The sequence below is a fragment of the Cnephaeus nilssonii genome, assembly GCF_951640355.1.
Source record: "Cnephaeus nilssonii genome assembly, chromosome: 16".
In the NCBI taxonomy this organism is placed as follows: Eukaryota; Metazoa; Chordata; class Mammalia; order Chiroptera; family Vespertilionidae; genus Cnephaeus; species Cnephaeus nilssonii.
The window spans coordinates 5,688,239-5,705,980 of record NC_137087.1 but is presented as its reverse complement, the minus strand read 5'-3'; the positions used below and the strand labels follow the sequence as shown (position 1 = coordinate 5,705,980).

The 17,742-nt window shown below is 42.9% G+C and overlaps 1 protein-coding gene and 1 pseudogene across 6 annotated transcripts in view; both read right to left on the bottom strand.

Moving 5' to 3' along the window:
• The window catches only part of MAPK8 (mitogen-activated protein kinase 8), a 139,999-nt gene that overhangs the window by 17,392 nt on the left and 104,865 nt on the right, over positions 1-17,742 (bottom strand). For all 5 annotated transcript variants that reach the window (XM_079793826.1, XM_079793825.1, XM_079793827.1 and 2 more), the window contains exons 6-10: positions 14,024-14,189; positions 10,464-10,535; positions 7,825-8,007; positions 7,420-7,544; positions 6,492-6,555 (exon numbers count right to left, since the gene is read on the bottom strand). In XM_079793826.1, the coding sequence (XP_079649952.1) occupies positions 6,492-6,555; positions 7,420-7,544; positions 7,825-8,007; positions 10,464-10,535; positions 14,024-14,189 (610 nt within the window). The remainder of the gene's footprint in view (positions 1-6,491; positions 6,556-7,419; positions 7,545-7,824; positions 8,008-10,463; positions 10,536-14,023; positions 14,190-17,742) is intronic.
• On the bottom strand, positions 16-6,485 carry LOC307112812 (glyceraldehyde-3-phosphate dehydrogenase-like; annotated as a pseudogene). The gene has a single exon. The product of its transcript is annotated as a glyceraldehyde-3-phosphate dehydrogenase-like (transcript).

Genomic DNA, 17,742 nt, shown 5'->3' with positions numbered 1-17,742 from the left:
TTACAAAGTCTGAAAGCCAACTGCACAAGATGTCTGTTTTAAATAAATATTTTTTACACACATTAAGTACTTCAAATAGTATCCTCCAATGGTAGAGGGTTCGTGTCAGCCTAAGATTCAAAGATATTAAAAACAATTCTTTGATCCTCAGCCATGAATTATGTTGAAACAAAATCTCTGACTTAACTGATGTTCCTAGAGGTGGATTAACCCTTTGCACTCGCTTGCTTTTTTCTCGATTCCTTTATTCTAATGCTAACCGTGTCGAGTCACACTCGACATCCAAGTGCAAAAGGTTAAGGATAGAGCTGTGATTAGAAACCTTGTCTTTCCAACTCCACCAGCACCCTGTACTACACCATGTGAGACCACATTTCACGCTGTACTGTACACACTTGTTTAATGATGTGTCAGTGAGGGCTCGAATCACCTGTCTTATTAGTGTCTATTTCTTGATAGGGTCTGGGACTTGTAGGCGCTAACCCAGATCTGTTAAAGGATTTAAATGGGAGTGTGTGGAAGAATGGTATAAAAATACATTGTTATTAAAAGAAGAGGCAGATGGCCACACCTGAAAACCTTAAATCTGCAGCCTGACACGCTATCACTGTCACACTTTCTCCAGGGGACCCCACCCTTTGCCTGCTGTGGGCAGCAGGCTGTGAGGACGCCCACCCAAGCAGTTGCACCAGATGCTGCCCTGCATTCTCCTCCGTGGCCCGATGCTGAGTGTGATGGGCCTGTGACTGAACATCTACTGAAGAAGAACCTTCTGGTAGAAGCTACAGAGCCATTGTTCCTCATTGTTTTGGGGTCCTGGAATAATTTAAGAACTGCATAAAAGCAATGTACCTCTTCTGAGAAAATGTGCAAGCAAAATTGTAGCAAAGAATTTTAAGGAGTTTGTAGTTCTTTAAACTTCTGATAAAGAATCTGTGATTATAGGGTATGACAATGTTTCTGCTGGTAACAAGGTAAAACAAGTGGATATGTTGAAATGAACAAGCGCTAGAGACACCTAAATTCGCTTGCTATGGTGAACTTCTTGGACTTGGAAGTAGAAAAATAGGAAATCTTGATAGAGGAAAGAATGGGGAAAGCTTTACTGCAAACAAACAAAAAGGAATGATAAGCATTCCAGGTAGGAGGATTTTTTAAAAAATGAGAAAACAGCACCCCTTTATGAAAAGGGATTAGGTAGACGAACAAGAGCTAATTAGCAGTACTAACTAGGCAAAGTGATTTGCAGTTAATGGCTTTGGCAATGGATTTCTTTGCGTTATGATGCTAAAACTTGTCAGCAGATCTTGAAAGAGGCAGTGAGCAGGTAATCACGGAAAAGCATGTGAGGCTAAGAGGAAACGATGCAAAATAAAGGCGAACCTGTCTAGAATCCTCAAAAATCCCAGGTATGTCCTTATACAAACAAAACCCCTATGTTCCAATGATTTTAAGATGCACTTTTTCTTACAATGTCTCTGAAATTGGGTTATATAACCAGTGGCACATTATGGTGAGTTTATAATTGGTGGTCTACTAAGATTCCATGAGATATGAGAATATCAGTTTAGATTATTTCCATACTACACACTCTGGCCCACAGTTAGATCCTTGCATATTATCTATTACAAGTAAAAATGTACTCGGTTCTACCCAATTACATCATTCTGGTAGACTCTACGGAGTCTAACTACATGTCTCCCAGAGTCAACTCAGAGAAAACTAATCTATGCTTATATTCCTAAGAAGAAAGAATCAAATTCATTCCTCCCAAATAAATTTATAGCTGGATTACCTGTCTGTTTTATTTTTAATTATTATTATTACTTTTTTGGCTGGGTACAGTGAACTTTATTGATGGTGCACGACAAAGTAGGGCTCCCTATGCCCCTCCCCTTCTTTAGGGGGTCTGGGATGGAACGGTGGTCAGGAGATTCTCAGTGTGTCGGGGATCGATCTGGGGCCAGGACTCCCCAGCAGCTGAGGGCCTCTTTTCCTCTCACTGGGGCTGGTGGCCCAGGGGGCTCTTACTCCTTGGAGGCCATGGGGACCATGCGGTGCACCACCCTGTTGCTGTAGCCAAATTCATTGTCAGACCAGGAAACGAGCTTAACAAAGTTGTCATTGAGGGCAATGCCAGCCCCAGCATCAAAGGTGGAGGAGTGGGTGTCACGTTAAAGTCGCAGGAGACAACCTGGTCCTCAGTGTAGCCCAGGATGCCCTTGAGAGGGCCCTCTTTCGACGCCTGCTTCACTACCTTCTTGATATTGTCGTATTTGGCAGCTTTGTCCAGGCTTCAGGTCAGATCCATGACCGACACATTGGGGGTGGGGACACGGAAGGCCATGCCAGTGAGCTTCCCATTCAACTCAGGGATGACCTTGCCCACAGCCTTGCAGCGCCAGTAGAAGCAGGGATGATGTTCTGGGCAGCCCCTCGGCCGTCCGGCCACAGCTTCCCAGAGTGGCCATCACGATCTTCTGGGTGGCAGTGACGGCATGGACTGTGGTCATAAGTCCCTCCATGATGCCAAAGTTGTCATGGATGGCCTTGGCCAGGGGGCCAAGCAGTTGGTGGTGCAGGAGGCATTGCTGACAACCTTGAGGGAGTTGTCATACTTGTCATGGTTCACACCCATCACAAACATGGGGGCATCCGCAGAAGGGGCAGAGGTGATGACCTCTTGGCTCCGCCCTTCAAGTGAGCCCGGCCTTCTCCAGGGAGTGAAGACACCGGTGGACTCCACAGCACACTCAGCATCAGCATCACCCCATTTGATGTTGGTGGGATCTCGCTCCTGGAAGATGGAGATGGACTTTCCACTGATGACAAGCATCCCGTTCTCAGCCGACTGTGCCTTTGAACTTGCCATGAGTAGAATCATACTGGAACATGTAGACCATGTAGTTGAGGTCAATGAAGCGGTCATTGATAGAGACAATATCCACTTTGCCAGAATTAAAAGCAGCCCTGGTGACCAGGCACCCAATGTGGCCAAATCCGTTCACTCCGACCTTCACTCTCGTGTCTCAGGGTTGTGGCTGGCGCAGTGCGAGGCTGTCTGATGAACAGGAGGAGCAGAGAGCCTACCTTTCTTTTTTATACCTCTATAGTCCCTTTCGCTTTCCCAATATGTAGGCACGTAGTTCTTAATAGCGAGTCTTCTGTACCCAATTATTTAAGTTCAGGTAAAATGTGGATCAAGTGACTTGCCCAAAGTCATGTAGCTACAAAAGTGGTCCAAACACCACAGAACAACAACACAAATGAGGTAAACAGGATCTAAAAATTACCTAACCTAACTATCCCAGGGAATCTTTTTTTTTTTAATTTGTTAATTCTCATCCGAGGATATTTTTTTCTTTTGATTTTGAGAGAGAGAGAGCAACATCGATGTGAGATACATCAATTGGTTACCTCCTGAATGTGCCCCGACCAGGTTTGGGGACTGAACCTGCAACAACCCAGGTGCATGCCCTTGACCCGGAATCCAACCTGAGACTTTCGGTGCACAGGCCGATGCTTTAACCACTGAGAGCAATACAGGCCAGGCCATCCCCGGGAATCTTTTAAAGAAAGAAGTATTTCCATGACCATCAAAGCATTATTTATGTTCAACTACATTCATAAAATAAAACTACTATATTAGATTTGCAAAGATTAAAAATGAACTCTCTGTTGGTGAACTTCCTCATAGACATTCCTATACAGTGCTGACGGAAATATAAACCACTACAATTTATTTGAGGGTAATCTGGAAATAATTGAAAAATATCCTTTGGCCCAGCAAATCTTATAGGACTTTTTTTATTGGCATGTTCTCACATGTGCACAAGAGAATTGCAGTTGTAATAACAACAGACTGGGCACAACTTAAGTGCTCTGCAAGTGCTCTGTGTATAGAAACTGACACAGCTGGACAGCTGGGTATCTATGTGCCAGGCATGTGGAGCAGGAGAGGGTGATCTCTAATATGGGATTACACCAACAAAGCACACTACCATTGGGGATCAAAACAGGTGGGAGAGTAGGAAAAGAGATCTACTTTCTATTTTTTGCAAAAAATACTACTAATAATATTACCTTATATGAATTATCTGATCTAATAAAGAAGGAATATGCTAATTGACCATCACTCCATCACAAAGATGGCTGCACCCACAGCTGAAGCCAAGTTCCCATAAGGAGCCTTACCGAGCAATCAGCAGGGACCTGAGGCTACGCCCTCCCCCACCCCCGTTGGGCTTGACAGGGGACCTCAGGCCGCACCCCCACCTGGCAGGGCTTGACAGGGGAACCTCAGGCTGCGCCCCCCACCCCGATGCCAGGCCAGGGGACCTGAGGCCATGCCCCCTGCCCAGCAGGGCTTGATGGGGGACCTCAAGGTGCGCTTCCCGTCCTGGTGCTGGGCTAGGGGACCTCAGGCTGTTCCCCCCGCCCCAGTGCCAGGCTGGGGTACCTCAGGCCGCGCCCCCCACCAGGTGGGGCTTGACAGGAGACCTCAGGCCACGCCCCCTGCCCAGCAGGGCTTGACAGGGGACCTCAAGGTGCACCCCCAGTGCTGGATCAGGGGAACTCAGGCTGCGCCCCCCCACCCCAGCACCAGGCCGGGGGACCTCAAGACTGCACCCTCCTCCCGGCGGGGCTTGACGGGGGACCTCAGGCCACGCCCCCCTGCCCCAGCACTGGGCCAGGGGACCTGAGGCTGCACCCCCATGCCTGGCTGGGCTTGACAGGGGACCTCAGGCCATGCCCCCCACCCAGCGGGGCTTGACAGGGGACCTCAGGCCGCACCTCCCACCTTGGCACCAGGCTGGGGGACCTCAGGCTGCGCCCCCCACCAGGTGGGGCTTGACAGGGGACTTCAGGCTGCCCCCCCACCCAGCACCAGGCCGGGGGACCTCAGGCTGCACCCCCCGCCCCAGCACCAGGCCAGGGGACCTGAGGCTGTGCCCCCCTGCCTGGTGGACCTCAGGCCGTGCTCCCCACCCAGCAGGGCTTGACGGGGACCTCAAGGTGCATCACCAGTGCTGGGTTGGGGGAACTCAGGCCATGCCCCCTGCCCAGCAGGGCTTGACGGGGGACCTGAGGCTGCACCCCCATGCTGGTGGGGCTTGATGGGGGACCTCAGGCCATGCCCCCCACCCAGCGGGGCTTGAGAGGGGACCTCAAGGCACGACCCCACCCCGGTCTGGGCTGGGAGACCTCAGGCCACGCCCCCCGTTCTGGCGCCGGGCCAGAGGACCTGAGGCTACGTCCCCTGCCCGGCAGTGCTTGACAATGGTGGGACTGGCCAGGTCTGGATCTAGCCCAATGGGGGTGGGGGCCGGCCGTGTCTGGGTCTCATGTGATTTTGAGGTGCATGTGGGTGGGCGGGGACTTGACTCTGGGTCCGGTGGTGTGCCCCAGACTCTGACAGGAGGAAGGTTTTCATATACATTTTACTAATTTTCTTTCATCTCTGACACTTCTATTATAGAGAAAGGGCAAATAGCAATATTAAATTATTTCCTCTAATTAATCCTCTTTTAATGTGCATGAATTTTGTGCACCGAGCCACTAGTCCTATATAATAAAAGGCTAATATGCAAATAGCAAATTCTTTGCTAATATGCAAATAGACCAAATAGACTATATGCAAATAGACCAAACGGTGGAACAACCAAACAACTGGTCGCTATAACGTGTGCTGACCACCAGGGGACATGCGCAAAACATGGGGGTGCCAGTGAGCGGGGGCTCCAGACCAAGGCAGGGCGCTGGTCGCTGTCATCAGGGTGAGCCTCTGGTGGTTACTGAAAATTCTTTGCTCCCGCACGCTGCGGTCCTGCCTGGCGCTTGCACCTGCTGCTGGCCCCAATCACCCCTTAGGGCTTTTCCACCTCCCCCTGCTCCTGAAGGGCGATTGGGGCCAGCAACCGCCTCTCGCACCCACTACCAGCAACAGCCCCACTCGCACTTGCTGCCAGTGCCCGGCGCCAGTCCTGATCACTCGGCGCCATCAGTGGGTGCAAGTGGCAGATGCCAGCCCTGATCGCCCCTGAGGGCTTCTCCATATCCCCCTGCTCCTGAGGGGTGATCGGGGCAGCAGCTGTTGCTTGCACCCGCTGACGGCGCCAGCTCCGCCTGCACCTGCTTGCTGGCACCAGCCCTAATCGTTTCCCGCCTTCAGCGGGTGGGAGCGGGGCTGGCGCTGTCAGCGTGTGGGAGAGACAGTGGTAGGAGCGGGGTTGCAGGTAGACAGAGGACAGGGGGGAATGGAGAGGGTAGAGAGAGGGGCCATGGTGGGAGGGGCCAGGCGGGGACGTGGAGGATGGGCCGAGACCCATCCCTGTGCCCACTGCAGCCTCACAGCCCACAGTTCCTTTCAAGTGTAGGAATTCATGCACTGGGCCCCTAGTGAATAATATAAAGTATCTCTAGTTTCCTCAAAATGATGAATAAATCAACACAATAAGCCAGAAGCTCTCTCAGGATCTGGTGAATATTACCTTTCCACTCTTCTATTGTGTGTTCCCGTTCATCTAACTGCTTGTCAGGTATTTTTGGTGGTGGCTGAAAAACAAAAGGCAGCAATAATTGAGTCAGTTTACTAGGAGTATGCAAATCGTCATAATTATTTGAAATGTCAATCTAAACAGCAAGGGCTTGTAAAAATACATTATTAGACCAGAGTGATGAATCATCTTTGATGCAGAGACTAGTTTTGGAAGAATCCTTCCTGACAGGAAAAAGATGTTTAACTATCTTTTTCTTTCCTTCCAGCTTTTGAAATGGTCAGTTTATTTACATCACAGAACTGGGCTATGCTTTGGACACAATAATTTGTTTTATAACTGAGTTAGGATGTCCTCCCAAAGCATTCAGTGTTCTAGCTCATCAGATCAGGTATCAAGATAAGAAGGCAAGAAGCTGAGAGAGGGAACTTTATTTTGTGTAGGAAGTGCTTGGATAAGCTCATTAACTTAAGGTACTTTAAATGCAAAACAGAAAAACAGCATCATCATTTACCTGTATTTTTATTTAAAACTAGAGGCCCAGTGCACGAATTCATGCACAGATGGGATCCGGCCAGCCCGCCCTGATGGTGGCAGATTGGGCAAGGCGGGCAGGGGAGAAGGGACGCAGGAGATGGGCCGGCTGGCCCCACCCCCCTATCGGGGTTGGGAGGGCCAACTGGGGCCAGGCCAGCTGGGGGGAGGGGCCGAGGGTGGTTGTGGGGGGTAGGAGGCCCATCGGGGCCCCAATCGGGCCAATTGGCCGCTGCAGTGTGCATCATAGCGACCAGTCGTTCTGCCGTTCTGGTCATTTGGCTTTTATATATATATAGATAGATAGATTAAAATGTCTCCTCCAAACCCAACTTTAATTCTAACTGTAAGGGGTATGACTTCTTCAAACATGAAGAGAAGAACTTACAGCCTCCGCCTCGGAAGGGTCATACCAGACGTTGATGTATGGGTGCTGGAGAGCTTCATCCACGGAGATCCTTTTGGATGCGTCAATCACCAGCATTTTGGATAACAAATCCCTCGCCTGACTGGCTGCAAAAATAATGATGTGAATGTACACGTACCTCATAAAGACTTTTAAAAATAGCAATACATTTCAGAAACTTGAAATGTTCATTTTTTTTTAAAAATATGTGCTTTTAAAAAATATTTTACTATGAAATCAGGTCATACATAGGATGAAAAATTATAGTTAGAGAAAAAAATGACTAAAACCTTACTCTGTTCCACTACCCAGAAATAAACTTAGTGTATGCTCCATAATAACACACACACACACACACACAGGATTAAATATGTTTATTAAAAGTACCTTTAAGTTTGTTGTGTTCTGAGTCAGCAGGGAAAAGCACATCAGGGAAGAGTTTCTCAAAGCTATATCCAGCATATTTAGGTCTGTTTTCAACGTAAGTCCTTACTGTTGGTTGTAGTTTCTTCATGAATTCAGGACATGGTGTTCCAAGCTGTTCAATGACTTTATTCCACTGATCAATATCTAATATCAAGTAGCTAAGAAAAATACTCCGTATCTAATGTTCAACACATAGTCTTAGCCATATTAAAATAACAAGAAAACAACAATTATAAAATTCTAAGAAAGAATGTGGCAGTTACAAATCTTTTATCTTATAGCCACCTTGCAAAAGGTGGACAGAAAGGGTCAACAAACAAGCACCGTTAATCTTATTTAGAGAGAGAGAGAGAGAGAGAGAGGGAATATTAATTTTATCACATAAATAAAAGCTTGGCCCAACTGGTGCGGCTCAGTGGTTGAGCGCCATCCCATGTACCAAGATGTCACCAGTTCTATTCCTAGTCAGGGCACATGCTCAGATTGTGGGCTTGATCCCCAACAGGGGGTGTGCAGGAGGCAGCAGATCGATGTTTCTCTCTCATTAATGTTTCTATCTCTCCCTTCCTCCTCTCTTCTCTTTCTAAAAAATCAACAAAAACATATTTTAAAAAAATGAAAGCTTAAACCAACAAATTCCAAATACAAATGATTAGTGACTCAAAGAATAATGATAATTACTACCCACAGGGACTCTAAATGTAAACTGTACACAATTCTGGAATACAAAAAAAATTTTTTTTCTGGCTCATCTGAAAATGTGAATGCATATCCTAGAGCAGTGGTTCTCAGCCTTTCTAATGCCGTGACCCTTTAATACAGTTCCTCATGTTGTGGTGACCCCCAACCAAAAATTATTTTCGTTGCTACTTCATAACTGTAATTTTGCTACTGTTAATGAATCGTAATGTAAATATCTGTGTTTTCTGATGGTCTTAGGCGACCCTGCTAGCGGTTCTCAGCCTGTGGGTCGTGACCCTCAGGTTGAGGACCGCTGCTGTAGAGCCGGTTCTCAGGCGACGCTGATTCATGTTCACAGGTTTCAGAGCTTTCGGAGTTTATTACCTAAGTTAAACAAAGCATGGCAAAAGAAAATGCCACTTGTATCAAAGCTGTCATTTTTATAAGTTTTCTGTTAGTGTAGAAAATTCTCAAAAAAAAGGACAGATTGTAAGAAATATTTCTTAGCCTCTAGGACAGTGGTTCTCAACTACTATGGTCTTAGGCAACCCTGCTAGCAGTTCTCAACCTGCAACCCACAGGTTGAGAACCGCTGCTGTAGAGCCTAAGACCATCAGAAAATACAGATATTTACATTACGATTCATAACAGTAGCAAAATTACAGTTATGAAGTAGCAACGAAAATAATTTTATGGTTGGGGGTCACAACATGAGGAACTGTATTAAAGGGTCGTGGCATTAGAAAGGTTGAGAACTACTGTCCTAGAGGCTAAGAAATATCTTATAATCAGTCCTTTTTTTTTTTTTTTGAGAATTTTCTACACTAACAGAAAACTTATAAAAATGACAGCTTTGATACAAGTGGCATTTTCTTTTGCCATGCTTTGTTTAACTTAGGTAATAAACTCTGAAAGCTCTGAAACCTGTGAACATGAATCAGTGTTTGGTAAGTTGTGAGGTTAGAACTCCCTGTCTCCTTCCTCCTAAGTCTTCACACTGCCAGTCCTCCCTGAGACTAGAACCAAAGCCCTCTGATTAACCTAGTGCTGTGGTTGGCAAACTGGGCTCGCAAGCCACATGCGGCTCTTTGGCCCCTTGAGTGTAGCTCTTCCACAAAATACCATGGCCTGGGCGAGTCTATTTTGAAGAAGTGGCGTTAGAAGAAGTTTAAGTTTAAAAAATTTAGCTCTCCAAAGAAATTTCAATCGTTGTACTGTTGATATTTGGCTCTGTTGACTAATGAGTTTGCCGACCACTGGCCTAGTGCATATGGTTTTCCCATGCCTCCTCCTAAAGTAAGTCTCAAGGTTGCTAGCTGATAAACACATCACACATCACTTGCTGGTAATGTAAATATTAAAATAGTCAGATGAACGAAAAGCATGACTCCAAATCTACTTACACCATAATAAAACTATTACTGCTGAAATTCTCAGATGAAAAGATCAGTATGTTATGTTGAGAAATGAGACAACAACCCAAAGACACAAAACACAAAGAACATTAACACAAAGGGAGGTGGGGTGGGGGGAGGGGGGTAAAACAAAAGGATGGCCAGAAGCAACAGACAACTCCAAAATTCATATTAAAGTCCTAAGTGCTTCTAGACTTAATCAAGTGCATAAGTATTAGAAATTTTTAATGCCTGCCATGATTTTTGATTTAGGTTAAGTAAATCAACTCGAAGCCAGCAAGTAATTGTGGATAATTAACTTGGGCAGTTCTCAGAAATGACATGACACAATCAATACGTGGGGGAAGGGAAGTCTATGTCAACTAGCAGGTGGCATTTTGAAAGAGTAGAATAATTTAACAATATTATTAGGGGGAGACAAAATACATTATACTTGACCTAGCTGAAGTGCTGTCATACATTTTGACCTTTAGAAACTACATTTTAGGCCAAAGATAAGGATACGATCTGTACCTGGGAACAAAACACCACCTTTGATCATTTCTCCCATGATGCACCCAACTGACCAAATGTCAACTGAAAACAAAATGCAATGACATTAACATAAAGAATTTGGTTAAAATAAAAAAAATATAAACATTAAAAAAAATCACGCACACCATGTATACTTTAAAATTATAGAAAGCAGTACAAAATAAAAATGAGTGACAGTGAATGTGCTCTAACTACCAGCAGAGACTGTATTTCCTGCTGCCAGACGCAGCCTACGAACATTTCAGCTTCTCATCTCAGCAGTTTTTGAACTATAATAGCCACAAACTATCTGTTTAAAACCCCCCTGTATGAATAAACCATCTTCATCCCCATTAGCGAACATAAGGAAGTCATCACTAACTAATTTCACTGCTGCAGCAGCACAAGGATACAGTCCCTTCCTGGAAAGAGGATTTTGTGGCAAACCATTTCTCCCATAATGCACCCCACAGACCATAAATCCACTATATGTTTGCAGCACAAAAGAAGGAAAAGCAAAGCAAAAAGTCATTAAAATCAAAGAAGCATAATATGACTGCATTATATAACAACTACAAAACATCACAAAAAGAAAAGTGATTTTAATTTTAGCTAATGGAATAATTTAAAACACAAAATATTTTTCAAAAGGCTTTGAATTACAAAAGCAAATGGTGAAGTGTGGCCTTTTAACTATATATCTAATTTTAAAGTGAGAGCCATGCACAGAAATAATGTAGTTAAAAATCCTATACATTTTGTCACTGAAAATTTGTTTATAAAATACAAAATAGCAGCAAACATAAACTTTGTAAATAAGGTTGAAAAAGTACACAAGGTAGCAAATTTTAAAAAATGAAATCTTGACAATATTTTGAGGTTCAACTATGCATTATGCTCTCTCTTTAAGTCAACAAAAAAGCATGAGCAGAAATAATTTAGCATGTTAAATATTTAACAGAAAACATGCATTTCTATGAATAATTACAGTTAAGAATTAATCTAAAGCCCTTTATCAATTTTCAAACTGGATTTCATAAATGTATTTGAGTAGTGCTATGTCTATTTTGAATTGAAAGTCATTGTTTCCCCAGCAATGCTGTGCTATATCTACCCTACTATCCCAACAGGAACAAGTGCATAGACAGTGAATAAATGATCAAGTCAGAAAACTCAGTAAAAAAGTATATATCGTGTTTTCTACCTAAAGTCTTTAAACCCATAAAACTAAATTGCTTTTGATTGAAGACGTTTGGTTTTGGCTGAATACAGTCTGAAAGTTCCCACTTCAACGGGACTTCTAATCAATGCTGAAAACATCTGCTAGACATAGAAACGGGCAATTTGAGGATCTCCACCTGCTTCATCAAAACTGACCGTGCACCCTGATGTGTGTATCTCTGGGTGTGAAAATCAGACAAAAAGAGGAGAGCAGGTGCTTGCAGTTTACTAGGAGAAGAGGGGAAGACAGCAATTTAAAAGGAAAGCCTTAGAAACTTTAATTTGTTTTTGAAGCTAGAAGGTCTAAATTCTTTAAGGGCAAAAAAGGAAAAGGGTAGAAATTGATGTTAGAGAGAGAGACACACCTGTACCCACATTGGAGGACTTAGGAAAAGTAAGTGTACTTTCTAGTACACACCCTTACAAGGAGACTGCCAGTTCACCACAGACTCAGAGGAGCGAAACTGGAAAGAAATTTTGGAAAACCTTCGGAATTCAAGTTTCTCTAAAATTTAATATTAAAATAAAGGCAAATATTTTTATATTTATGGTACGATTCAACTTTCAAAGACAAAAATTTAGAATAAAGTTAATATTCATAAATCAGTTCAGAGGAAAAAAATTCCAGGATTTTCATTTCTGGTAAAAATCTATTACAATAAAATTTCCTATAGATTATAGAGAATGGTAAACTTTACTTAAATACCCAGGACACAAGTTATGTAGAAAACTTTAAGAAATCACATAAACCCATTTTTAAACAGATTATGTAAGTGGCAAGCGTGCAAGCAGTTCTTGTCTGGGTCAGTGGAGACTTTCTCAACATGACAAGCCTGGTTCACGCATAAAACTTCCTTTAATGGGTCTACGGCCAATTAGCAGCTTAAATATATTCCATTATATTATCCTTTCTACAAAGCTTTGAGGTAGATTGCAATAAAAGGCAAAATTAAAGTTATTAAAACAGGTGAAGGTGGGTGGAGGAAGTTCTTATGTTTGCCCTTGATGGCTAATGCGTTATTGTCATTAAGCATTACATTTGACTCAGTTTCCTGAGACCAAGAAAGAAAAGAAAGAAAAGGTGATAAGGTCATCTACATAACTTATCTACGAGGAAAGCAAGTCAATTTTTAATATGGTATTTTTTTTTAGTGCTAATTCCTGGCAGGGAGCTATCTCCCCAAATCACATTTATAGGACACAGAGTGACACATTACACAGTAGCTGAGACAGTCAATGGTTTTATAGCAAATGCAAAAGCAATCTTCATGTTGGTTACTTGTATCAATTCTAAAAAAAACCAAAAACAAAACAAAACAAAAAAAACCTAAAAAACAACAATAACAAAACCTCAATGAGTCTAATATTAAATCTAACTCACTAGATCCACAGGGTATAAGACAATTTTAGATAGTAAGAAAACAAAACAGCCTGTTTATTTAAGAACAAAAGAATAATAGTAAATGTTTAAAACATTTGTTTTTAATTAGCTCAGAAAATAAAAGGAAGTTAAGTTAAAATCCTCAGTTTAATGTTAACTTTTCTAAAAATGAATCAAGAAGATTGACTTAATACAGTTTCTTAATTCAAAGCAAACTGCTAGGAAAAAGTCCAGGCCCTATTCCAAGCAGTGCTTTGGATGAAGTTACCACAAGTCAATAAAGGCCTGTGCACTCATTCACCCCCCGTCTGAGAGTCAACAACATTTCTTCTTAAATATATGTGTATGTTTAATTTTTTAATAATTCATGAACTACATATGCCTGACAATTTTCTTCAACCTTGATTCTAATGCTGATATATGTAACTGAATATACCGACACATAATATGCCATTTCTTTAAGGCTGGACACAGGGCGTGGATGAAAGAGTTTCCTACAAGAGGTCGCCTTTATTATCCTTCAGCTTTGCAGATGGCTTTATCCTGGCTCTTCAAGTTTACACTAAGTGCTATTGCTAGTAACTCTAGTCTCAGGGGGTTGGAAACAGGTGCAAATGTCACTAACAGCAAACTAGGATTCATACAAAAGATAAACTGTCCGTCTACTATATATATTCCTTGAGCCCATGTTAGAAATATTCACTGTAAAGTTACAGGAAAGTAAATTTCAGGGGCCATGGCAACAAAGTCTTTATCCAAAGGTAGTGTTGATAGTTATGTATTTGTAATTAAATAAACAGGTGCCCTAAGTTTTTCCAAACATTTATGACAAAATTTAGAGTTACTTTCAAACTCTTGATAATATATTTAACTATGCACTTCAGCTTAAATATTTACATAAGAAATCTCATAAAACAGAACAGCATTTCAAGTAAATGTGTTTTCTGACCGTTTTCTTTGTAGCCCATCCCTAGGATGACTTCAGGTGCTCTGTAGTAGCGAGTCACTACGTAAGGAGTCATCATGAAACTCGTTCCTGCAGTCCTGGCCAGTCCAAAGTCAAGAATCTTCAAAGTGCAGTCTGATTTTACTACAATATTACTGGGCTTCAAGTCCTTTAAGAAATAAAGAATAAAAGACTCCTATGACATATACAAATATTTTGCAGTTCACAAGTTATCAGATCACTGATAAAACAATTCATGCAAACTGTTTATTTCTCTCACCATAATCGATATCATGGCATAAATTCATTATAATAGGCACATTTGAGTAATTCACTTGATGGCATTTTAATTTATGAATACATACAATTATTAGAGAATTTAGTAATATTTTATTTGCTAGAAATTATGATTAGCTAGTAATTTTTGATCAAGTGGAGTAAAGGAACTACATCTAAAAGCTCACATAAGCCCTAGCTGGTTTGGCTCAGAGGATAGAGCGTAGGCCTGCAGACTGAAGGGTCCCAGGTTCAATTCCAGTCAAGGGTTGCAGGCTCAATCCCCAGTGTGGGGCATGCAGGAGGCAGCCTATCAATAATTCTCTCTGATTATTGATTTTGTTTCTACCTCTCTCTCCCTTCTGCTCTGAAATCAATAAAAAAACTATAATAATAAAAGTATAATATGCTAATTAGACCAGACATCCTTCCGGACAACCTTCCGGACGAAGCTGGGGTTTGTGAGGGAAGCCCGGGTCCCAGGCACCAGAGGGAAGCCAGTGCCGGCAGCTGGGGGAAGGAAGGCCTACTCTTGCACAAATTTCGTGCCTCAGGCCTCTAGTATTTAAAAATAAAAAAGCTCACATAAAACAAATATGGTAAAAGAAAGACAGAATCATAAGGTAGCATTTATATTCACTTGTATACTAAATTACCAGCATTAAAAAAACTAATTTTAAAGACACAATGAAGTTTGTGTAGATATTGCAAATCCACAATTGGCCATTCTATGTCAATCCAAGCCAAGTGTCATTTGACCTCTCACATTGGCAGATGGCCAAGTCTAATGAAGGAAACAGTCCTCAGCAGTCTTTCCAACACTGACTGCTCGTCCCAAATCACACAAATTTGTCTGTAAAATCTCTGTCTGCTCATAGAGGTAGGATAGCATTGTCTTGGTGCCACTAATCTATATAATTACTTGCTGTTAATGCTACTAAATAATGTCTTTGTGAAGGATTTTCCACCTGACCCCAGCTTCAAGCAATTCCATGCTGTGGTCATTAAGAGGAATGCAGCAGCGTAAACACAGATGGCTTCAAGTTCAACACATTTTGCCTGTTAGCTCCCATGAAACCTATTGTGAACCAAGAGACCACAGAAAGCAAACATATATCCACAGCACAAACACACTCCATTACGGGTACTGATGGCCTGAAAGGCAATGACTGCTTTTTCAACGTCTCTATCCAGGAAAAACTAACTGTATGTTGTCTTTAGCATTTTTTCATAGGCAATCATGGATGGTTTTAGAAGATATGTAACCCCAAAGGCTTTATCAAATTAAAAACAGAGATCAATAGGCTTAGTGAAACAGAAGATGAAAATTTTCATTACTGTTGTTCCATAAATATGATGTTGGCACTATTTGCAAAATACAATACTCAGCAAAGTAACTCTGCATGTTCAAGAAAAACCTTACAAGCTTTGATACCATTTCAATGTCTACTGTGATGGGTAAAGATCAATGGCTCTTTACACTACTGCATTCTCATCTAGAAATACAATTCTAATTTTAAACATTTTACTTTGGAAAATTAAGAGTAAAATACACTTTAAAATATTTTTAAAGAAAAAACTGTCCAAAAATGCCTCAAAGAATATTACCTGAAATCTATCCTTATCTATCAACTAGCTTTCCCGTTGCTGGAAAAATCCTGCAATAGGGTTTCCTGCTGCACTCTTCCCGACCCTGCCCCGCCTTCTCCGCCAGCCCGCCTGCTTTTCTCCCTTCTCCCCTGGCCCAGCCTGCTCTCCTCCCTTCTCCCCTGGCCCCACCTGCTCTCCTCCCTTCTCCCCCACCCCGCCTTCTCCGCCAGCCCGCCTGCTCTCCTTCCTTCTCCCCCGGCCCCGCCTCTGCTCCTCCCTTCTCCTCTCCCCGGCTTGCTTGCTTCTCTGCAGCTTTGCTCCCTTCTGCAGCTCTTGGCTTCTTTCTATGCTGTCTTGATATGCAAATTAGCCACCATCTTGGTTGGGGTAATTTGCATACTCATCCTGATTGGCTGGTGGGCGTGGCTTGGCTGGTGGGCGTGGCTTGGACATAGCAAAGGTGCGGTCAATTTGCATATTTGTCTATTATTAGGTAGGATATGTACCTTTCTATAGATGCTAGAACCATATGAGAACAACTGAATTTGTGTGAATTTGTAGCAGAGTGGAACTAAGCTAACATTATTCCATCTTCTCTCACAGTTTCTAGCCTCCTCACAATTAGGTAGGTAGTCAGGCAAGCCTAACTGTGATAAGTTCTGGGAAGTGGGATATGAGTGAGAACATACAGAAGGGCATCCTGTTGTCCCTGCCCTGCTTTGGTGACTATAACATTCCAGATGGTGGACCCTCTGTCAGTGTGGGTTGCTGAGCATCGAGGTAAAGCAGAGTCCTCACCCATCATGACCTGCACTGGACATGCAATGTAGGAAATAAACCTTAGTTGGTAACCACTGAGAATTCAGGGCTTGTTACCTAGCATAGCCCAGTTGTGACACTGATTTATAATTACTATATATTTGGTTTTTGTCTCAATTACTGAGACAGAGCTCCTAAAAACCTTAGAATTTCTTTCTTTCTTTAAAAAAAATAGTTTTTATTGGTATGGGTTTTTTTTTTTTTGAAAGTGGAAGAGGAAGGGAGAGGGAGAGAGAAACATTGATCAGCTCTCTCTTGCACATACTCTGACCTGGGATCGGACCAAAACCTGGGTTTGTGCCCTGACCTAGAATCAAACTTAACCCTTCGGTGCACAGGACAACACTCAACCAACTAGCCACACCAACCAGGGCAAGAATTCCTTAATTGATAAGAGCAAAAAAAGGTGATTGTTATTTTTAAAGCCCTTTTCACTGACCCTGAGTTTATGTTAATGGGGTGGCTTGCAAAGTCTAAAGGGATGGGGGCTAGTTGCCAAAGGAACCAACATTGTGATTTGAGCTTCACCTTTCAGCCCCATCAGCTAGCGTTCAATTACCAATGGTCAATGATTCACTCAACATGCCTAGGAAGGAAATGAAGACTCCATAAAAACCACAAAAGACAAGATTTGGTGCTGAACATGTGAAGATCTGAGGAGTGGCACACCCAGGAAGGGCATGGAGCTCTACATCTCTTCCCATACCTTGCCCTATGCATCTCTCCATTTGGCTTTCCCTGAGGAATGTCCTTTGTAATAAACTGGTAGTCTGCTAAGTAAAATGTTTTCCTGAGTTCTGTGAGCAGCTCTGGCAAATACATTGAACCTGAGAAGAAAGATGTGGGAACCTCTGAATGACAGCCAGGAGGTCAGAATCACAGTAACAACCAGGGTTTGTGATCGGCATCTGAAGTGGGGGCAGTCTGATGAGGCTGAGCTTTGAACCTGTGCGATCTGATGCTGTGTCCAGGTAAAGTGTCAGAACTGAATTAAATGGTAGGACACCAGCTGAAGTACAGAAAACCTGAGAACTGTT